Source organism: Pezoporus flaviventris, unplaced genomic scaffold, assembly GCF_033815535.1.
Source record: "Pezoporus flaviventris isolate CSIRO_AGI_PZ_B2104156 unplaced genomic scaffold, CSIRO_AGI_Pfla_v1 ptg000267l, whole genome shotgun sequence".
Lineage (NCBI taxonomy): Eukaryota > Metazoa > Chordata > Aves > Psittaciformes > Psittacidae > Pezoporus > Pezoporus flaviventris.
Genome location: NW_026892814.1, coordinates 13,529 through 37,160, shown reverse-complemented (window position 1 = coordinate 37,160; position 23,632 = coordinate 13,529). Strand labels below are relative to the sequence as shown.

The 23,632-nt window shown below is 41.8% G+C and overlaps 1 protein-coding gene across 2 annotated transcripts; it reads left to right on the top strand.

Moving 5' to 3' along the window:
• The first annotated feature begins 889 nt into the window (after positions 1-889).
• On the top strand, positions 890-21,040 carry HERPUD2 (HERPUD family member 2). 2 transcript variants are annotated; one of them, XM_061442995.1, is made up of 8 exons: positions 891-1,184; positions 6,274-6,351; positions 9,855-9,968; positions 12,452-12,609; positions 17,408-17,530; positions 17,856-18,179; positions 19,573-19,687; positions 20,021-21,040. In XM_061442995.1, the coding sequence occupies exons 1-8, from the start codon at positions 1,038-1,040 to the stop codon at positions 20,180-20,182; spliced, it is 1,221 nt and encodes a 406-aa protein (XP_061298979.1). In that variant the 5' UTR covers positions 891-1,037; the 3' UTR covers positions 20,183-21,040. The 2 variants fall into 2 exon arrangements, with proteins under 2 accessions (XP_061298980.1, XP_061298979.1); XM_061442996.1 differs by lacking the exon at positions 6,274-6,351 and having other exon boundaries at positions 890-1,184.
• Positions 21,041-23,632: the final 2,592 nt, after the last annotated feature.

Sequence of the window (23,632 nt, the reverse complement as noted above, 5' to 3'; positions counted from 1 at the left end):
CCAGGTTGAACACAGGGGCTTGGAGCAAGCTGCTCCAGTGGAACGGGTCCCTGCCCGTGGCAGGGGTTGGAGCTGGAGGAGCTTTAAGGTCCCTTCAACCAAACCAGTCTGGGATTCTACGATTTCCTGACCTGATTAGAATATTGAGGATAAATTCACTGAGCTGTTCGCACATGATGGTGTATTTAACCTCCTCAGTGTTGAAACTGCTGTGTGAACCAGCACGTCTGACACAAGAAGCTGGCGGTCAGACACCCCACAGGCCCCGCCTCTGGACCTTGGTAAGACCGAGGACCCGCACCGCCTCCAGCACGCTTTTCCCCCCACACCACCCCGGTGCCAAGCACCACCTCAAACCGCCCGAAGCCCTGCCCCACCAACGCAGCTGTAGGAAGGGCAACGCACGCAGGAGCTTAACGCACCCCAGCGAGCGAACCGGCGCTGCACCCCGCCCGCCTCACGCACCGCCCACCGCCATTGCTCCTCCCGCCTCACGCACACGCACCGCCCTCCCGCCTGGGAGGGGGGGAGCGGAGCGCGGTGCGCATGCGCGCCGAGCCCCGCCCGCCCGGGTTGCGGGCGCCCTCCGGCGGGGAGCGGCGGAGAGCGGCAGGACGCGGCCCAGCTTCCGGTCTCCATTTTACGCAAGCGACAGCGGCCGGGGGTCGTGGTGGTGTCGCTGGTGGAGGGGTCCGGCCCGGCGCGTTCCGGTACCGGGGCTCACCCACTCTCCTTTTCATACCTGTGGGTGTGGGCGGGCCCGGCCGGCCCTCGGGGTTGGGGGTGGCGGCGGCAGGGGGTGAGGGCGCGTTCGTTGTCGCCGCGGTTACCCGGGGGTTGCTGCGGGAGGTGCTAAGCCGCTTCTCTCTCTGCTTGACGGCAGAGCGCGGCCGGTGCCGCCGCCGTGTGAGCGCGAGGACGGGGATGGGCGCCCGCAGCCTCCCCGGGAAGTTCGCCCCCGGCCGCTGAACCCCCGCCCCCCCACTACCCGGGGTGCCCAAAGGTTGAGCGGGTTCGTGTGCCCGATTCTTCCCAGCATGGACCAAAGCGTCGTGGATCGCCCGGTGACCCTCATCATCAAGGCCCCCAACCAGAAATACACCGATCAGACCATCAACTGCTTTCTGGACTGGACTGTGGGCAAGCTAAAGTCTCACCTCTCCAAAGTGTACCCCAGTAAGCCGGTGAGTTGGTGGCCAGCCCTTTTTCTTCGTCGTGTCGGTAAGACTGGCGTTGTGGTAACTTGTGGGCAGTTGGTCAAGACTTTCCTTAGGTACCCTGCAAGATAAACAGTCCTAGTGCCGGAGAGCTGCTTGCGTACGGGTGATGCCTGGCACTCGGCTCTCGGGGAAGCTGGCAGTGCGAAATAGTTGCTCTTTCCTGTGGTTTAAGAAGGTCACAGTGTAGCATCCCCAAAGATGGCATCGCTAAAGACACTTCATCTTTTTTGGGAACTGGAATTGCGGTATCTCAGTTAACTTCGGATTAGTCTCTAAATGGAAAAGTTCTATTTAAAGTGATTACAGTGTAATCAACGCAGCTAAAGTGATCAGGATCTAGTGAATTCACTGAGGTGTGGAGCAGGTAGGTGTTTGTTCATAGTATTTGAAATACGGAGTTGAGCCTCCAGAATTACTTCCCCTTTTTTCCCCCCTTTAAAGAACAGTGGGGTTTTTTGAACACTTTGCTCTCAGATATTCTATGACTGACGGTCGTGATTGTACTTTGAACCTTAATATCAAGACCTGGTGTGGGGTTTTCTTTTGTTATGTTTCCTGAGGAAAATAATGTTTATTTGTCAACTCTTTTAAGTTTCTAAACTTGTCAGTTGACAAGAGGCTGGGAAAAGCCATGCAGGTAATAATCGAAAGATGATACTGTACCTGTTAGTCATACAGAGCAGTATACTTGAAAATTTGTTCCAGAAAACTATATAAAGGGAATGACTGCTTCTACACTGCAGCAACAGCAGCATGTGAGGCCTAGACCTTGCTGTGGAAAGCATCAGTCAAAGGTTGTGTTTATATTGTAAATGATTAGTATGCACCTAATTTAATAGAATAATTATTGGCATTGTTGATTGAAGGTAAAATAGTAGCTTTGTGTCTTGAGGCAGGTTTCTGCCTTTTGGAGAAAGAAGGCAAGCAGTCAACAACTTAGGCTGTGTCTTGGGTACCTTGAGCTCTGTTAAGCAGTATTTGAGAGTTTGTGGATTTAGTTATTGCTGTGAGTAATGCTCTGCTGAGAGAGCCTATCTGCAGTGACAGAAACAAATCCACGACTTCAGCTGATTGCTGCTGCTTCCGTCACTGGAGTCTCCTCCTGTGATGTGTTTAGGCACTAGTTTTCTGACTCACCCGATGATCTTGTTAAATTGGGCTTCTTGTGAAGAATCCTTAATGAACACGAGGTTTTTATGTCGCTGTGTAGGTCTGAACCAGTACTAGAATATTGAATTTCAATTTCCTGGAACATCTTTCTTCTGTTGAAAATTAATTCCTCAACATGCCTCTCATTACATCACTAGTTCAGAATCCCCCAAAATTGTTCTGGGTTAAAGAATGAAGAGTTTCTTCATGAAAATTATCTCAATGGTTCCAGTTTAATCTGGATTTACTGTATTTGCATTTAAACTAGTAAATAAATGTAGTATTTTTATTTTATAGAACCTTTGAATTAAAGTAAGAACATGGGGAGGAGAAATGAAACATCCTATTAAACACCTATGTATAGAAAAATCAGAAGGTGGATTTGATGTTGCCTGCTACTGCTTTTTCCAGATTTGTTTAAATCTTTGTGCTCTTAGGAGCAGCTCTGCCCCACCCCCCCTTTATTTTTCTTTAAACTGGATCAATGCCAAAAGCTTGTCCATCAAATTTCTACATTCCTTGATTATGATAGGTCCTGAAAACAACTTCTGTTACAGTGCTATTTTAAGAGTGCATCAGAACACTGATGTTCTCTCAGGTATTGGAGTGTTCTGGGTGTGAAATAGAAATCAGTTGCTATCCCTGCTATATACATAGTCTTTCAAGTTTTTACATGTGACTTTTACCTTATTCTACAAGCATCTGTAAAACAGTCAGTAGACTGATGGTAACTTTAAACGTTGTCATTAAATTTACAATTTATTAAGAATGTATTTTCAGAAAACGTGATGGTTAAAACGTGCAAACAAGAAGTTAGGGCCTGAGGCAGTGGTGTTTGTTGTTTTTCCAGGTTAATTTGTGTAAATCATGTGGCTAAACATATGCAGATTTCACAGGCAGATTTAACTTGATTTAGGTGTTACTAAAGTTACTAAGTTGGTATACTTACTTTGGCAAGTCATTGAAGGAGATAAGTGGGGTTTAAAATAAAATCAAATTAGTTTGTGGGTCTATACTAAGATCCACGTTCCTCAATATCTTTTTTTCCCTGATTGGACCAATTTTTCATAGCTGAAGTACTGCAGTTACAGTGTCCCTAAATGAAATGTTTATTTAAGAAAAATTGGGAAATCAACCTCTGTGTGTCACTCTGGCAGCTCTTGCAGTAAGTGCATTAACCACTCCATTGATTACACCCAGACACATGAACTTTAAATTCTCATTTCCTCTAGTACCTGTCATCTAGCATATGCTTTGCTCACATTTCTAACCAGATGTGGTGGTTTGGATTCTTATTTCCTATGGGAGAGAGGCTGAGTGACCAAAATAACTAATATCTTGTAGCTGAAACAGGATAGCTCAGAGATTATCTGTGTTTCTAAAGGGAGTTGCTGCATTAGCTCACGTTTGATGGTTTTGGTAATATGCTGTGTGTAGCTAATTTGGACTCAGTAAGCATTGCAGCAGGAGTCTTGCTTGAAAAATGGAAGAAAAAACCCAAACCACTAGCTGTTGAATTCTTGGTTTTAAACTCATACCTTTTGAATTATGGTCTGGAAACTGTCTTCCATCTCACGGTAAACTTTAGGTTCTAGATGCATTTTATCTGATGCTTCCTGCTTGCTTGTGAAAATCGGGGCACTCTAATTCTTTATATATGTTCTAAAGTGTTTTTCCATCACAGTTAAGTGTTTGGGCTAACAGTGAGCATGCTGTTCCTTAAAGCAGGAAGTTTGATAGTGAACCTCCTCTGGCAGAGGATCACTTGAATGCCTTTTCTATTTTCTTTGGCATAAATGTATACTGTGTGTTTTCACATTTGTCACTTCTTCTTTCATCTGCATTTAAATCCCTGCCCCTCATCTCAGAATTCCAAGATGGCTTTCACCCTGAGAATTGAAAGTGATTGTAGTAGTGCCCCATTAGGTATTTAAATTATGTAGGGAGGAGTATGTGGTTTAAGGCCTCATGGTCCCCATTAATGTCCCTAGCTTAATATGATTAACAGTACTCAACATAGGTTTAACCTTTTCTTTTGTGGTTTTGTAGGGAGGTGAAAGGCACTACCGAAGCCTATGTAATAGCTTTGAGGGGTTGTTTTACTCCAGCAGTTTCTTTTCTGTGAAGTATTTGTATGAAAAATATGAATTGTACTACTCATTTGAGGAGTAGTAAATGAGATGGAGTTGAGGAGAGGTACATACGTGAGGTACTGAAGAGAAAAATCTGAATTTGACCATCTAGAAAACTATATTATGAGTGCTCCATCGCCATGTTGGATGATGATACAAAGGTTTGGAGTTTGGGGGTGGTTTTTTGTTGTTGTGTTTTGCTGTTTTAACTGCTTCTCCATTCTAATTAATCTCCAGATAATCTATCTCAGGACCCAGAGACAAGGTTTCTGACACTTTTCTTCTGGTTCCACTGCTGATTCTAAAGCAACAAGTTTCTTACTTATAAGAAATCAAAGTTTCCAGTAATGTTGATTCATGCTGCAAATTCTTATTTTTTCTAAGAAGGCCTTTCCCAAACATAAAATGCAAGTAAGCTTGTATTTTGCTAGCAGCCTGTTCCCTCTTGAAAGTAGCAACCAAAGTGTTTCATTCATTTGAACGTAGTCTGTCGTGAGGCAGGCATTTTTCCTGCTGTTTTAATCGTGAATAGAAATAGCACAGTGTTGATGTTGAATTTATTGCAGTGTTTTATTCATTGGAGCTGCAGCAAACTAATTCTGTGTAGTGAGCCTTACAAAAATAGTGTATTGTATCACCAATTAAAAATACAGGAAAATGCAGAAGAACATAAAAAATGACTCTTCAATAGAAGTGGTAAACAATTCTGTACTATATATGGCAGGTTATGGACTAATAATTTAAAGACGTGTGTAATAATGGCTAGTATGAATGGGGGGGGGAGTTAAAGCAAAAGCTTCTCAGACTTAATGTGAACTTTCATCTGCTTTTAGAGTAGCTATATTCAGGGGAAAAAAAAAACACAAATTCTCCAACTTTTCTATGTTCTGCCAAGTTATTGGGAATCTGGAAAAGGCTATTGCAAAAAAAAAATCAGTCAAACTTCTCTGAAAGCTTTTTTAATGAGAGATCTTTATCTCAGGTATTTGTGTCTTAGTATTAGCATGAATAAGACTGCAGAGTGGGCAGCTGGGTGCTGGGCAAGTGGGATGTAAGACCAGCTGTTTGCATGTCTTCATTCTTCAGATATTTCATGCTGTTAATGCCCATCTGTTCCACTGATGTTAGCCTAAATATCTTCAATTAGCACTTGCTTATGGTAGTGCTTTCTTTGAAGTAATAACTGCTGTTGTATTAAGATGAAAGCAGTAGTTCAGCTACTCTTGTGAGTGTTTTTTGTTTTGGGCGGGGGTTGTTTTGGTTTTCGGGGGGGGGGGGGGGGGGGGGGGGGAGTAGAATGTTGGGCAGGAACTAGTAAGAGAAATTCGTTGTTGAAAGTGATTGAAATGTGTGTCCCTTCTGCATATTTTAATTACCATGCCATCATTCTAACTATTTTGGGGTTGGTTTTGCATTATTTTTTTGCCCCAGCCACTTCTCAGTCTCCTTTTTCAGGAAGTACCTGGGAATGGGAGCAGGGAAAAGAGCAAATCATCTTAAAAGAATTATTGAATCTACCTAATGGTTTTCTTGAGCAGCATTTGCCAGTTAAGGATTGTTAATTGTTCTGGCACTCTTGTTGAGTGCATAATAGTAGAATTCTTTTTCAGGATTAATGTGTGAGTTGGACCTGTGAAGCTTCTGAAATGTTTTTAAGGCTGTCTGGTGGTGGTTGGAATTGTAAAGGGTTTTCTCATCTGCAAATGTTATCTCCAGCTGTATATCTGTACAGCAGGAAAAAGCTAAATCCCTTTCTTTGTCCCATCTCCTAGTCTACAAAGGATCAGAGACTGGTGTATTCTGGCAGACTGCTTCCTGATCATCTGCAGCTGAAAGATGTTCTCAGAAAAGTAAGCTTTATATCAACACCATATGATATTTGATCAAAGCCCCTTTTTGAGAAATAGGAATTTAGATTGGTGGTGTTTAGCTTTATATTGTCATTGTTGTATTGAGAGATATAACCATAAAATGTTTATATGTTCTGGAAAATGTATTTTCAATTAAGTATCCCTTGTGTGGAGGATTGTGATCCTTGTGGATTGAGGCACGTTTCCAGTTGGTGGGAGCAAGCAGGCTATGGAAGTGATAATGTAATGCAGTGACTTCTTTGAACAATTCCCACTTTAATGTAGATGGAATCATTTAACAGATTTGTTGGTTTGGAACATCATTTCTTGTACAGACTTAAATCCAAGAACTGCCATTAAAAATGTCTCATGTGTAAGCAACTTAAGGGTAATATATTATATGCAAAATGAGAATTCTAAATTTCTGAATGATTTTGCTGGGAAAACTGTTTGTTGTCCTGGCTTTGTCAGCTATTAACTGTTCCTGATGGTGTTTGAAAGTTAGTTTGTTCTTGAGGCTTTTCTTTTTATGTATATATCCATATTTATATATCCTTTTTTATATACAATTTTATTCTGCTCATTGATCTTGGAAAAAATAATTTTACTAATCTAACTTTGGATTCTTTAGTTAACACTTAAATCCAAATTCTGAATACACGCGACATCTCATGTAGGCAGTCTTCAAATACGTACACTTCATTCTCAGACTGTTTCAAGTAGTTTGGTTTGATGCTACCAGGTAATAGGGACTCCATTAAGTTAGTAAAGTTCTTAAATATATAGACTAATATCATATTTAGGGCAGATTATCAAAACCTTTTTCTCAATTTAGGTAACAGAAAACATACTGCATTGTGTTGAGTAGGTTTTAAGCTCCTTGTAAACAGATCAGGATGCATCAGTAGCTGTATTTGGAAAGTACTTCAGGTACTATGAAATAGATAGACTTTCTAATAGTCTAACAGTACGCAGGTATTGGGAATAGTACTGGTTTGTAATGTAATGAGGTAAAAATCAGACTGCAAGAATGGGTGGGTTACATCTTAATATTTAATATGAAGGAAAATGTCTTAAAGAGAATAATCCTTTGGTGAAAGTGGGAACTGAACTTCAGTCTTAAGAACAGAGAAACTGATGCAGAGGAATCTTGAGTATTGCTTGAGCAAACTAACACTGTTGTTACTTGCAAATCTTCATTCTGAAATAGATTTGATTAAGTTGTATTTAGCTGCTTACCAGAAAGTGATTGAAAATTAGTATGTATAGGTTTACTAGAAAACCAGAGCTGGGATTTTGCCAGCCAGTATGTGTCCTGTACCACTGAAAAGTTCATGGATATACTGATAATAACTTGCCTCAATGCTTAGTTTTGTTTGTTAAGAACAAAATTAAATCCTTAAATTCACTTGGCCTGCTTACAGCACACTAATTTTAGGAAATGTGATCTCCAGCTTTGCCTTACGTGCTGGAGGAAAAACTTTGACTAAGTAATATCATCTTTCATTACACGTATTTGTCTATATTTGACTATAAAGTCTATATTTGACTTTAAAGGCATATTAGTAGCTGCAGGCCTTTAGTGAATTTAGAAACATACTCATCAGCCTTAAGCATAAAGTTGAACATTTGTATTGGAAGGAATTTCTTGTGCTCAAGCTTTTGGAAAAGAGGTATGATTACTCTTAAGTTCATTCTCATTTTCTGTCATATTCTTCCTACTTGATTAACTCTAAATTCCTAATACTATCTGAGGATTTAGTAAGTCTTCCCATTTAGCTTTGTAATGCTTGCTCTTTGGTACGGAGCAGTGTCATTTTGCTGATAGAAAATAACTTGAGGCTGGAAGTTGTGACACTCTTCAAGCATAGTGATGCCTGTCATGTATACATAGGAATATACAGCAATAAACTGTCATACTATATAAAGGTGTACACTGTAAGCTTGCAAGTAATATGTCTAGCTTCCTTTGCCTTTCCAAGTGGCTTAAAATCTTATCTAGAAAGAAGGTAACTGGTTAGGTTGAAGGCTTTTGATGTGGTCAGAGTGCTGATCACCTGTGTTGAGTACTCTCCAGTCATCACTTACTATCACTGACTGGTAAGAAATGGCACTTAATAACAAGGCTGTGCTGGGGCTAGAAGCTGATGAATGCAGAAGAGCTTAAGTCAGTGTGACTATGGAGAGGCTATGCTAGCAGTAATGCACAGTGGTGTAAAAAACAGTTACCCAGTTGAGTAAGCGTGTGTTTTAACGTATTTTTTTATAGTTTAAAAGAAAAACCGAAGCCAGCATTGCTTAATGTTCTCTCACTAAATACTGCAGCTTGACTGCACCACGCTGATTGCAGAGAAGGACATGGGCTTGTTTTTGTTGCTTTTCTTGTTTAAAATTTGGTTACTGAGGAAGCTGTAGGGTGCATTTTAAATCCAGTCGTAGCTATTCTTGTTGCTATGGCCATATAAGCTTCAGGCACGCTGATACAGTAGGGTGTTTTCATTTGGTACACTGAAATAGCTTCAGATGGAAGTTAGGGCATCCATGTTGGGTGGGGAAGCATATTCATGAAGAATTGGTATGGGCTGATTGCTTGCATGCTGACGTGGCTTCAAGTGGTGCCACTCATTCACTTCATCACTTTCAAATATTCAGAATCATGAACTGGTTTGTATTGAAGGAACCTAAAAGCTCATCCAGTTCCAGCCCTCTGCCATGGGCAGGAACGTCTTCCGCTAGAGCAGCCTGCTCCAAGCCCTTGTGTCCACCCTGGCCTCGAGCACTGCCAGGGATAGGGCAGCCACAGCTTCTCTGGGCACCCTGTGCCAGCGCCTCAGCACCCTCACAGGGAAGAGCTTCTGCCTAAGAGCTCATCTCAGTCTCCCTTTGTTAAGTTTGAGCCCTCAATTCTCATCTAGCGCTTTGAATAGCATTTCCTGAGTGTGAAGTATCTTTGGGATGCTTCAGTTGGGTGTCTGCCAGTTAGGCTTGAGCAAAGCTTAGTGTGGAGTGAGGTGGAGGCAGCGTCTGGTACATTTTGTTTTTAATCTTGGTCTGCTTGTGGAATTAATTTACCCTGATGTGTTTATTGCCTAACACTCTTCATTAGATCTCAGTGCAAATGGAATCATTTGTAATTTCAGGGAAAGAGCCCGTAAGGGGGTTGAGATTTTTCCAAAGTTAAGGTTAAAGCTTGTGATATTCTTCCTCATGTGTCTCTGTGTGGTCTTCCGTTGGTTCTGAGGAAGACCGAGGGTAAGTAGATGTTCAGTGTGTTATTGTGGACTGCTGATAAGAAAACCCTGGTTGTGAAACAGTAAACTTCTCATGCGCTGGACTCAAAACTTCCTTTATGCTCTTTCCTTTGTGTAATGTTTCTTTACTGATTGCAAATGCAACTTTGATAGTGTTGGGTTTGTTTGGGGTGTCTTTTAAGGACATTATTTTTATTGTAAATTGCTCAGATATTGTTGCTTTAGCTCTTCAATGTCTTTGTTCTTTTTTAGCAAGATGAATATCATATGGTTCATCTGGTATGTACTTCCCGGACACCCCCAAGTTCTCCAAAACCCACCACCAGTAGAGAAGGTCATGGGACTTCAGCCTCCAGCAGTAGCTCAGTGAGTTGGGTTATTTTTTCCTACACAGGACATGTATTTCTTCTACACTGTAAAAGGGTATGGTGAAAGTAGACCATGCTCTGTGAAGTTGTACAGTTGGATTATTTAAGGGTGTCACTTTAGTTAAACAAAGGTCACCTTTTTTCAAACTCTAACACAATTATGTTCATTAGATGACAAAGCGCTACTTTTGTAAGCTGTTCTTTGTTTTTAACGCTTCTTTATTGCAAACTACATTTTTCTTTCTCTCCATATCCTCATATCTTTGGCAGAAATTGAGCAGTGTGTTGAGATACAAGAAAAATAAAAGATCCGATTTATTTTGTGAAAATTTGTAGTCAAATTAGTGCCCTTGTTGTGAAATAGGCAGGTGGAGCTTGGCCAGAATTCATTCTGCTTGACAGGGATTGGCTTCAAGGCAGTAATAAGTATCTGTAAGACAGTGAGAAGTGGGAAGTGTTCTTAACATTTTATTAGTTAAGCTATTCACAAAACACTCTGGTTTAGGATGTTTTGAGTCTTCCCCTCTTCACACTCTCCTCAAGTGATGCTTATCTTTGGATGTACTCTGTTTTAACAGAAATGAAGTTAGTATTTCTGTTGATGACTTGTTCATCATTACTGTAATTCTCTTGGCTTTTCCCCGTGATGTGAGGAATAGCAATGGACTAAGGAAAGGGTTAAGTACCATTGTAGGCGCTTTCATCTGCACTGTGTCAGTTACCCAGTTACCAGTGTATGGGAGATACCCTTCTAGTAATAAGCCGTCTGTCTTTGTTCTGTTTATAGGGTACTGTATGGACTGCAGTGAGACAGTCATAAACATGAACAGTTGAAGGAACAGTAGAGAGTGGACAGTGGTTACATTGTCTTTTCAAAGGCTGTATTTATATCTTCAGACAGGACACGGGAGGCCTGCTTTGTCATCATTTTATTGCTGTGTAGTTCAGTTGTAAATGCTGTATTTAAATGACTGTATTAATGACTGCTTAAAGCAGTCTGTATGCACAGTGTTAAGTTCATAGAATCATCATAGAATCATAGAATCGTTAGGGTTGGAAAGGACCTTAAGATCATCCAGTTCCAACCCCCCTGCCATGGGCAGGGACACCTTACGCTAAAACATATCACCCAAGGCCTCATCCAACCTGGTCTTGAACACTGCCGGGGATGGAGCCTTCACAGCCTCCCTGGGCAACCTCTTCCAGTGCCTCACCACCCTAACAGGAAAGAATTTCCTTCTTATATCCAACCTAAGCTTCCCCTGTTTAAGTTTGAACCCGTTAACCCTTGTCCTGTCACTACAGTCCCTAATGAAGAGTCCCTCCCCAGCATCCCTATAGGCCCCCTTCAGACACTGGAAGGCTGCTCTGAGGTCTCCACGCAGCCTTCTCTTCTCCAGGCTGAACAGCCCCAACTTCCTCAGCCTGTCTTCATATGGGAGGTGCTCCAGTCCCCTGCTCATCCTCGTGGCCCTTCTCTGGACTTGTTCCAACAGTTCCATGTCCTTTTTATGCTGAGGACACCAGAACTGCACACAATACTCCAGGTGAAGAAACAACCTAAACCCAAAGCTTGAATGGCCTTTGTTCTTCCATTTGTTTCTTATTTTTATTTCCCCTGCTGTCTAGTGGTAAATTTTTTATGTTTTCCTTTGCAGGGTAGATGTGATCTAGATGCGTTAAGTAATTGCACCTCCTCACTTCCAGAGTTGTCAAAGTTGAAGATGATTTTCTACTGAGTAAACATTACAGTAATGCTTAGCAACAGGATTTGGGGATTTATTAAAACTAAAACAGTGCATCTCAATAGCCAAATTGCAGTCTTGTTATGGTGACACATAATCTAGAAAAGCCAGCTATTGGCCTGCTTCCAGGATTGACTATTGATCTAGGAAAGCATTGAAGGTCTGACACACCAGTTTTAGGTGTTTCTGGGGAGCTTAAGTAGGTCCTTGCTGCTTCCCTATTTCCACCTCCCAGCAGTTTGGACTGGGCAGCTGTAACAGTGAAGATGCTGAGCAGAAGGAGAAACTGAAGGCACGGATAGAGGAATGGTATTTTAAGCCACTGCAGGCACTGTTGTCTCTGAATATAAAGTCGTATCTGGAGGTTATAGCTATTTTTGTCAATGACAGCCACTAGAATTTTATTGCTGCTAAATATTCTTTCGTTAAGCTTTAGTTTGGTTCAGCTTTCTGAAAGGATGATTCCCAGTTACTTGTGGTTTTCTGTGGGACCTGTCAAGTGTCGAATCTTTCTGGAAACTTCACTTCTTCATATGTGCACCTGAGTGCAATTTTGAATTTCTGTTTTTTACTAAAGTCTTGCCAAGCCCAATAAAACCCCCAAGACCTGCCTGACACTAATATTCTCCGTAAAACTAGTGATGAACTATTAAAGCAAAGAGGTTTTTAAGACACAGCTGGAAATCTTGTAACTGTGGCAGAAAGATCCCTAACCTCAATTTTATTTATTTTTAAGAATTTAGACCGTTCTGGATCAACTGCTGCCTCACCCACAAACCAAGAAGCGTCATCTACATCTTTGAACACTAATGCAGATGGAGTGAGGCATCGTAATCTTGCACAAGCACAAAGCAATCCCATACTAAGCCACCAGTTCCCTTATGTAATGCAAGGGTAAGTGAGATTGAAGCAATCCTCAGTTCTTTGATACTCTTTCAAGTATTATAAATGTTCAGTCACAATTACGTTTCTTTTACAGTATGCAAAATGATTTGACTAGTTCATATGGAAGCATAAGTCGCGTTAGAAACATTTTTGTATGAACATTAATACTTTTAGCCAGGAGTCAATCAGAATTGAGTGTTCTTGGTGCTCCCCTTCAGGCTGCTTTCTGCCCTCAGCTTTCTCTTGATAAGTGCAGCTGTAATACTTATCTTGTGGACGTGTAGTTAGTAATGTAACTGATAAAATTACTGCTTCCGGTTGCCTTTTCGAGTACTTTATTGTAATCATCAACACTAAATTATTATCAAAATACAATGGTTCTTACTTTTTGACACAGAAGAGGTGTAACTCTTCACTTCTCCATAGTGGATTCAACTGTAGAAATGAACATGCAGGTGTTTTGAGTACATGTAAGTACTCGTATACATAAAACAGATTTGTAATGTATTTTCATATATACCACTGTAATGTTAACGAGTGTCCATTTCAAGATCACATCTTTTGTGTAACTTCAAAATCCTGGCTATTTTACTTACAAAGCAGCTTCAGGAACTTTTAAGACCAGGCATTCTCCTAGTATTACATAGGTTCTAGAGTTCTTCTTTGGAGAACGTTGAAATAAACCAAACCTGTGAACCTGCTAACAGTGACGGTTCCTTCTGTTCCTTGCAGGAAAACAGATGTCAAGAACTGGTGAAAATCCACGTGCTTTCAGCTCAAGTTACACGCTCTCTTTTTAGAGTTAATCTAGACTTTACTGCTCTCACTCATTTTCGTCCTGAATTCTTTCGTTTTTATTTTTTATCTGAAAGATAAAAAGCTGGGCAGAAATTGGAGTAGTTACATTATTCTGACCGCATGCATCTGTCCAGAAGATACTTGCCTTTAGGACAAAGCTAGGTGACGCTAGGTTGGCTGTCAAGATTTCTGCTTGGTGTAATGTAAATCAATCCAGTTACTTCCAGAAGCACTTTATTGTGTAACCTGTAAGAAGTTTTAATGTTTTTCTAATTGGCTTCTCAGGTAAACATACTTTGAGAGTTGAGTGTTTTGTCAGTATGCAGTGAACTCGGTGGGCTATGGACTTTCAGTGAGGGATCAGAACCGTCACTGAGTCTTTTAGCTGAAATAATTCAGTTAAAATAGTGGGAAGCATCAGTTTGGAAGACACAGCTGTGTTTGAGAGTAACTTTGCATTTTTCTATACTTTTATGTCTGCATTAGCAAGTATGTGGATTGAGAGGAGTGGATCTGTAGACTGAAAGAGGTGCTGAGAGCCAGCTGTCAACACGGCACATACGTCAGTGTTTTCTGTCTTACTTGGACTATTTCTAGTTTGGTCACCTGGAGTAGGCGCCTGTTTGTGGCTAAGGTGCATTAGCAGTGTACCTAAACTGCATCTTTCAGTTTAGTGTAATCCAAAAGGAATCCACTTGGTGATCCAAGAACGTTCTGTGGTGCAAACACAACTATAGTAAGAGGAAATGATTTGCTTCGGAAGTGTATTCCTGGGCAATGAAATGTAGCCTTGGTGTGATTTATACAGAGGCTGAGACTTGTTAGAAATAATGAATATTTGTAGCCAGAATTTTCATTGATTTGTGGATTTTTCTTACTGTTTTATGACCAAACCCTTTTATTCTAGCCATGTGATGAGCTACAGGCTCTACTGTAGGGAAAGGTCTCTAGACGTTTAAAAATGTGTGTGAGGATCAGTTTTCTTGAGCATTTTGCAACATTTTCATTAGTCAGGTAATTTGTGCAAATAAGTAACGTATTAAATGATGTTGTTAATGGTTATTTCTGTTCCTGGCACAAAGCTTCATTGTGCTTGTTGAATATTCCTTGGGAAAATAGCTAATTCATGTTATTAAAATAGGAAGAAGAAGGCAATTTGAAACTTCTTGCTTTTGAGCTTTTGTAAGTGCTGTTTTCTAAAAGTTTAGATTTGAGGGCACTGGGCAAAAGTAGTTTATTTATCTGCCAAGTTAGTCTTTTGCTGTGGAGAGCAAGCGCAGCATTCTCTGCTCCCATGGGCTTAGTAGCTGTGCTGCACAGGTACAAACAGAACAGATAGGCTCCGTCCTGAGATGGCTTGCATTTCAGAGTGGAGAGTACTCGGAAGCAGTGAACAACACAAGAACCATCAAGACAGTGAAATTTTTTGTCACATGTTAGCAGTCCATTTGGTTTTTATACTGCTGCGTACGTCGTAATATGTGAAAGTGAACAGCAAAATGACACGCTGCCAGCATGTAGGATGTTCTAGCACAGAAATGCCTTGCTTCATTATCAGCCTTTGCTTGCTGTATTTTTTTCAAGTAGCAAATAACATAGTGGGGAATATTGAGATCGCACTTAAGTTGATATCCCAGGCTCGCATCAGATGTCTTTGTGGGTCAAGGTCATGAAACAAGTGCAGATGACAGAGATGGAGCTTCTAAGTCTGAATAGAAAGTCTTGTTTTTCCACTAATGGTGAGCAGTATCTTCATGATGACGCTAGCGAACTAGTCTGACCTTACCCTTAAATCAAATCCCAGTTAGCTCATTTTAGGTGTCTTCTAAAGACCAGAAGAAGTAATTGTGAGCTTTCTAGCTATTTAAGGAGTAGCACACCTCTTTCTTTTAAGAATATTCTGAAGCTGCCTCTACCACTGGAGCCTTGATTGTTTTCTGACCTAACTGTTCTTCTGCTCTCTGCTCTGCTCTGTTTGGAATGTTTGTGTCTATTCCATTTGCTTCCCTGCTCCGGTCCCTGTCTTTCGAAATACACTGCTTTCTGCCTCTTTCTCCTCCTTTGTAAAGAGATGAAAACATGTGCTAGCTACTTTACTTTTTTTCCTACCAGCAAGCCAGGTTGCTTTGCTGAGAGGGGCCTCTTCCTTTAGAGAGGTTGTTCTCACTGAAGTACATCACACTGTTTAGAGTTGTTCCCGTATTTCATAAGTAAACTTAATACCCTGGCAGCTGTAATAGCTGTATAATTGACAACATTTGCCTCATTCTGAATTTCTATGAGCAAACAAAATACTGCTGTGCTAGTTGGCATTCCAAGCCTGAAGCCAGTTCCTGGATATTGATGTTTACTTTTTCCTCACTGATAGAGTCAGACTTTGAAAAGTTTAGTCTTGCTTCTCAAAAAGTCCCATCTCCTGCAAAAACTATTGGGGAAAAAAAAAGAAAAGAAAAAAGAAAAGAGAAGAATTGTAATGGGAAAGGCAAGAACATGACATAACTGAAATCTTTTGTGGTTTGTCTTTCCTGACTGGTTTCTTAATCTACTGGTCAGCTTTAAGACATCAAGAAAGTGACTTTTGCAAAAGTTTGGAAGAAAGTAGAGGTTCAAGTCCTGTAAAAGACGTATCTGTGAGGGAGAGCTGTTAGCCCAAAGGCCTGTCATCGTCTGTTGAGCAGTATTAAACAACAGCCACTCTGAAATCCGTAACTGCTGAGAAAGAGTTGGTGAACACCTGCAGAGCTCAGGCAAGTCGGGTAGCACTGCTGCTTGGTGACTGAGCTGGAGGAGTAAGTGTGCTGGAACACCTGAGTGGTCCTGCCTGTTTGCATCCCCACATTGAGGGACTGAAGTTGAGACCTTGCTCAGTGATTTGTTACAACATGGCATTTAATGACACGCATGTCGAACAGCTGAATCAACTGTACATTTTGAAGGTCAAATGTTTTATGAGGGATAGGGTTCTGTGGATTTTGGAGGAGCCTCATTTATCAGCGTTGGCCAGTTCAGGGTATAGAAAAACGCATTCTTATGTGCCATAAAGATAAAAGCATGATTGATGTTTTTCAGTGCCAGCTTGATAGCTTGGTTGTTCCATCACGTTAACCATGCATAAATAAGTAGCATCAGCAAGGCTGCAAGTTCACCCTTTCAGGTTTTGGAAGAAACCTAGAGTATTGCCTGTGACTGTCTCAGTTTGAATGCAGTATCAGGAGAGTAGCTTTTGCTTTTGGTGTTTTGTTTTTTTGTTGTTTTTTTTTTTTCCCAGACCGTTGTCAAAACAGGTTATGACTAAACACAAACATACCAAACAGTTCTAGGGAGACTTGTCCGGAATCAGAGTGAAATACTTACTCATGTGTAACATGGAAAAGATTTTAATGTCTACCTCCCATCTTTCTTTCTGGGCATGTCTTGTATATCTGAGTGCCTGGTAGACTAACGAAATCTCTTGGTGATATCTTTGCAGGGAGTGCCTTACTTAGGGAAAGGTGTAGTCTGCAGTGCTATTACAGCAGTCTCAGCTTTTGCTGCCTGCAGTGTGAATAAGGTTTTCTTCATGCTTTATACTCTCATGCTGTCCTGAAAGATGTCCTGGTTTGCTACAGTTCCCTACATCCAAATCTTTGGGGAAAGAGTTGGAAATCTTGCCAAAACATGCTATATGCTCTAGGAGGTAAGAGAGGCTATGAAGTTTAAAAGCAGACGTAAACAAGCCTAAAACTTAAGTATAGGAGCTTTGCATTTCTTGCATGTGAAAGAGTTAAAAGCCCGTAGAGAGGAGAATCACTTAAAATATTGAAAAGGGGGGAGAAGGGGAAGTAAATAATTTATGGTGTTAGTTGTAATCTTCAGAAGCTGTGTCTGAAAGATTAGTTTTTCTTTGCTCATGCTGATTTCTTGGTGTCTTTGTTCACAGTGATATGCTGCTTGAATTGTGTTTTAGTATCGGTGCATTTTATAATGTTCCAAGTTAGAAATTAATGTTTTTCTTTAAATCCTTTCCTAGCAATATAGGTAACCAATTTCCAGGCCAAAGTGTTCCTGCTGGATTTTCTGTATATCCTGCATTCAGTCCCTTACAGATGATCTGGTGGCAACAAATGTATGCACGTCAGTACTACATGCAATAGTAAGTCAGCCTTATCTTAGGTAGCACCGAGTCACACTAGTGAAATAAAGGTATTAAAAACCTCAGTGTTCTTTGCAGAATCAAAATGTCTGTTTATTTGGTTTGGGTGTGCTACTTTACACTAAGTTTTGTCCAGCAAATCATGAAATCCAGTTTTGGACTGGAATTAATGTGTTGACAAGTAAAGATTTAAGGGAAAGCACAGTTTGTTTTTACATATATTACATCTGAAATGTTTTTATTGGTGTAGAAAAGAAGACAAAAATAGGCTTAACAATTCTGATGCATGTTTTTTGACAGACCAGTTTTATGTTTCAATTCATAGCCAAGCTGCTGTTTCAGCCCAAGTGACTTCCAGCACTGAGCCAGTGAGATCTGCAGTTGCCCAGGCTGTAAATTCAGAACGTGCTCCTGCAAATGAGCCTGCAGCAGTGCCAAATATAGCCGTCCAGGACAACAGGCCTGTAAACCCAAATGTTCAGATGAATGCACAGGGTGGCCCAGTAGTGAATGAGGAGGATTTCAACCGGGACTGGCTGGACTGGATGTACACGTTCTCCAGAGCAGCAATTCTTCTGAGCATTGTATACTTCTATTCTTCCTTCAGTCGATTTGTCATGGTAATGGGAGCCATGCTGCTGGTTTATTTGTGAGTACAACAGTTGAGTCTAGCTGCAGATCTGAACGTGGAGTATGGTGTGCTAGTGTGTAAGCCATTTAAACTGAAAAGAAAATACTATTCAGATGCAGAAGTTTAGGCAATGCTCCTTCACAGTATGGTGGGTGTGTGTATTCAAACAAGTAGAGAAGCTCATCTGAAAAAAGAAGTAATTCTCAAAACTTTTACAGTAAGTTGGATACCATTTATATCTGAAACACAGTGTTCTTAAATGTTGGTGATATTAAGGGATCAGTGCTGTAGAAATACAGAATTTGGGGAGGGAAGCTTAGAAAGTGGGGGTGAGAGGCAAGAAGTTCATATAGGTCAAGCATATGCTTGCATAGACTTAAAACTTGTATTTGTGCTTGGATATGAAGGAAGCTTGCAGAGCAAAGCTCATTTATGTTTAAAACATAACATGGGTTATGTGTAGTAAATTGTGTTTGGAAGAGTTAAGGTAGTGCTGCTGTAACAGTGGGTACTAGACCTCATAGAATTGCAGGGACATTTCTTTACAATGCATAATAAAGACCTAAGGACACTCTTTGTTTTACTAAGAAATAGCAGTACTGTTGTCATTTCCCTTTATGTAGGGAAATACCTTAGTGATGTAAATAGAAGTGGAAAACAGCAGTAATATTTGATATTTCAGACCGATGTCATTCACTAAGAGTTTCTTTATATTGTAGTCTGTTAGTCCTCATAAGGACTGTTCTGTATCTCATGCATATAGAATAGTTGAGATCAGAATATGGACACTTGAAAATGTAGGGAGAGGCTTATTTAATTTACAGTGGTAATGTGGTTCAAGCCTTAGATGAAGCTTACATTTTTTTTTTCCGCAGAAACACAACTTTAAAGATCAATTTTCAAAGGTAGCCTTAATTTTCATAGTAACATTAAGTGCTTATAAATGGGGAGGAGACCCAGTAAGAATATTCTACATATTTAATCACTTATTCATAGTAAATTATTCATCTTCCAGAACAGAGATGCATCTTCTGTGAACAGCACTTCTGAAACGTAAAAGCTAGCTCTTGGCAAGACCCTTCTTAATCCGGATATCAAAGAATAACCATTCAGTGTCTGAAATAAGAGTTGCAAAAAAACCCATAGAATCACAGACTGGTTTGGGTTGGAAGGGACCTGTTAAAGTTCCAGCTTTAGTTCCAACACCCTGCAGTGGGCAGGGGCAACTTCCACTATAGCAGGTTGTTCAAAGGCCTGTCCGACCTGCCCTTGAGCACTTGAACACATGTAGCCTCATTCATTTGAAAGTACTTGAAGAATGTACTGCAGTAGTTATCTGTAGCAAAAAAAAACCCCACCTTTTTGTTCCTTTCAAAAGAGACCTTTTCAGCTGTTCTGTTTTCTTACATAGACACCAAGCTGGATGGTTCCCCTTTAGGCAAGAGGGAGGCCAGCACCAGGCAGCCAATAACATGGATGTGAATCATGATGGGCAACATGCAAATAATCCTGATCTTGAAGAGATGGTAAGAGCAGACATGTCTTCTGAGACTCCTATGTATTATATTGTAAAGTATGCTGTAATGCTTGGACAGAAGGTCAACTTATATGAAATGTAGTCAGTTTAACCGGAGAGGTTTCAGCTTGGTCCTCAGTGTTGTGTCTGCAGCTTAAATTCTGTATTTTTCTAGTTTGGCAATTACTGGTGATTTCTACTTCAATCACAAACTTTTCATGCTAGTTATTCTTCAGGAGGTTGTTCTGACAGAAGCTACTTAATGTAGGAAGATACTGTTGATGACCTTATGTCAGAGCTGCGAAAAGAAGCAAATGAATTGCTTCCATTTCCGTTTTTAAAGGAGCGACTTATGGATGATGGGATTGATGAAGACAGTGGAGAAGATGCAGGTGAAGATGCCAATACAGAGCAGCAGCCCGGATTCATGGCTTCTGCTTGGTCCTTTATCACAACCTTCTTCACTTCACTCATCCCTGAAGGGCCTCCACAAGTTGGCAATTAAAGAGGAAAAGGAACTTTGTCAGGCAGCCTCAGTAGCCACACATAGAAGTGGAGCAGATTCTAGAGAGCATTCTAAATACAGTGCAATTCCTGAATATTTACAATGTTACTTTTCTGATCACAGTGTACAAAAATGTGTATGTGTTGTTTCCTTTCAGCTTTCTGATGCATCGATTATTTTAAGCACAAGTAGACTACTAAATGCTTTCTTTTAAGATTCTTCTTTTTCTGAAGAATAAAATGTAAAGATACTGGTCTTCCATGTTTTATTTAAATTTCAAATGTGTATTATACTGAGGCAAAAAGCTTGTACTTAATCTGCACCATTACCTCTTTAAAGAGCTGTTAAAAACATGAACTTCCAAGTGCTCTCTATTCACCAGAATCATGTATCTTGTGACCTTGGGTTCATTTTATGCAGGGTGTGAATTCTCACCTGGGATTTTGAGTTGATATAATTCCTGGCAGAATGCTGTAAACACAGGGATTACTTGTTAATGATGTGTTGTCTTCATGTTGCAAAATACTAAGCCTCTTCTCTTACATTTAGAAAACTAAAAGCTTTCTCCTGAGGTTCTTCTGAAGTTCATTAAAGTTGGAGATGTTTGACAGCTCTTCAAAGACAATTGATAGTGATGGGATAAACCGTAAATGTTTGATACATACAGTACTTTTTAAGAAAAATATAGCTGCACAGGGAAAAAGAACATGTACATTAGGGTTTTTTAATAAAAACTGTCATGGTAATTCTTTTGGGCGTTTCTATACATATTTGAATGCAAACGACTAAGTAGTGCATCATTAAAGATGAGCATATGATTGGTTTGAGAGGGGAATAAAGATATGGTGGCATTACTAATACAGCCTGAAGTGGTATGTTTATAGCAGTGCATCCACAGTTACGGGTATGATCTCAACAGCAGGGTATTTATATTCTTAAACTTAACCTAATTAAAGCTGAGGAAGTGGAAATTGTACATGAGATAATAGCAAGAGCAACTGTCATGTTTTTGATGCTTTCTGTAGCTTTTAATCATAGTTAAGAAGTTATATTTGGTTTTGTTCTTAATCCCGAAGTTACTATTGTGTGGTCTAAAATGGCTGGAAGGACTCTGTTATACTATAAAGCTCTTAAATAGGTCTGAACCATGAGAAATGGGGGTTTAATTTTGGCTTGCTCATGTCCAGCTGCTGCAGTTTTCCTTGGTTTTGTCCTCTGAAACGTGTCAGGATTTCTAGGCCTTACTGAAAGGTGACTCAGCTGGAGAAATTTGAACAATGGTTTGAATTTAAACAGTTTAAATAGTACGCTTTTGCGTTACAGAATATTTTTGATTTACAGATCAGTCATAAGAGGAGAAATATAAATGTGTTGCAAACATGAAGCACTTCTTCTCCAGAACTGGGCAGTCACAGCTTTTTTGTAGCACAGTAATAGCAATTTATGGTGGTACTGACATGGTTGCTATTTCTAAAGTCTTTTTGCCGCTTCTGACCCGATGTTGTCCACTTAAATCCCATTTAAAGCCATTTTTTTTCAATTTCCACCTCTTTTTGGCCCATTTCTAACTCGGTTTAACACACTTTTTTTCTAACCCATTTTTGCCCATTTGTCCCCAGTTTTAAGCCATTTTGACCATTTCTAACCCATTTTTGGCCACTTCTAATCCAATTTATGCCATTTTTAGCCATTTGTAACCCTTTCATGTCCAATCCTAACTGTTTTAAGCCATTTTTGGTCCATTTCAAAACCATTTTTCTTCATTTCTAACCAAATTTCTGCCACTTGAAGCACTTTTTGCCCAGCTATTTTTTCCGTTTCTAAGCCATTTTCCCCCATTTCTAACCTATTTTAAGCCATTTTTGTCCATTTCTAAACAATTTATGGCCTTTCTATCCCATTTTTGCCCATTTTTTACCAGTTTTAAGCTATTCTTGGTTTATCCCCGCCCCTCTCCCGGTCTGTTTCACCACCGATTGGAGAATCGCCTTTTCCATTGACTGGAGCGCCCGTCCATCACTCTTAGACCCGTCTCTTTTCCGTTCTGTTATGCCACCGCCCCCCACAGCCGCCATTGGCTTAAGCACTCGTCAATCACCCTCATCCCCGCCCCTTTACCGGTGTGCTTTGCCACCGCCCCCCACGGTCGCCATTGGCGAGAGAGCCAGTCCGTCACTCTTAGTCCCGCCCTTTTTCCGGCCTGTTATGGTACCACCCCCGTTGCCGCCATTGGCTGGGGCGCCCGTCAATCACTCGTAGCCCGGCCCTCCCGCAGCTCTGATTGGTTCGTCGCCACAAGCGCAGCCTCTTTTCTCCACCCCGTGCCGTACCTAACGCTGGCCACGTGATGGCAGCACCGAGCGTCTGCCGGCGCCGTTCCTCCCCTTCCCCACGCGCAGTGCCGCGGTTTGCACACACGGTAGCACCGGAACGCGGCCCCAGCCGCTTTCCTCCCATCACCGCTCGCTTCGGTGCTCAATTTTCGACAGGGAAGGGGAGCAGCGGGCGGTGCCCGGGGCCGCAGCGCGGCCCCCCCCTCCCATCAGTGCCTGGATTTCGACACAAGATGGCAGCAGCGAGCAGCGCCCGCCCCCCCCACGCTCTGCACCTGCAGTACCGCCGATTGGACACACGGTGGCAGCAGACGCTGACCCTTTCCCTGCCGCAGAGGCAGCGGGCTCCGAAACCGCTGCTCCCCGCACGGTTTCCCTCCTCGGGGGAGCGGTTTCGTGGTCCTGCGAACCCAGCAGCGCTTCTCCCGCAGGCATCACCTGCGCACACGGAGCTCCTGCCCTAGCTCTCGGAGCTCCCTGCTCTAGGCAATGAGCGCTGTCCTGCGCACACGGAGCTCCCTGCTCTAGCCAATGAGCGCTGTGGGGGGGCGGCTTGAAAAGAACCCGGATGAAGGCGGGACTAAGAGTGACTGACGGGCGTTCTAGCCAATGAGCGTTGTGGGGGGGCGGCAAGAAAAGAACCCGGATGAAGGCGGGACTAAGAGTGACTGACGGGCGCTCTAGCCAATCAGCGCTGTGGGGGGGCGGTTTGAGAAGAACCCGGATGAAGGCGGGACTAAGAGTGACTGACGGGCCCCCTAGCCAATGAGCGCTGTAGGAAGCGGTGGGAAAATAAAGCAAAAGCTAGGCGGTTCTAAGAGTGACTGACGGGCGCTCTAGCCAATGAGCGCTGTGGGGGGGCGGCGAGAAAAGAACCCGGATGAAGGCGGGACTAAGAGTGACTGACGGGCGCTCTAGCCAATCAGCGCTGTGGGGGGGCGGTGGGAAAATAAAGCGGAAGCTAGGCGGGTCTAAGAGTGACTGACGGGCGCTCTAGCCAATGGGCGCTGTGGGGGGACGGCGGGAAAAATACCCGGATGAAGGCGGGACTAAGAGTGACTGACGGGCGCTCTAGCCAATCAGCGCTGTGGGGGGGGCGGTGTGAAAAATACCCGGA

Bases quoted from the DNA above. Each gene is read 5' to 3' on its own strand.
- HERPUD2 (XM_061442995.1), top strand. From the start codon at position 1,038: ATGGACCAAAGCGTCGTGGATCGCCCGGTGACCCTCATCATCAAGGCC. The intron at 18,180-19,572 runs GTGAGTACAACA...TTTCTTACATAG, and splicing joins GCCATGCTGCTGGTTTATTT to ACACCAAGCTGGATGGTTCC. The intron at 19,688-20,020 runs GTAAGAGCAGAC...CCGTTTTTAAAG, and splicing joins ATCCTGATCTTGAAGAGATG to GAGCGACTTATGGATGATGG.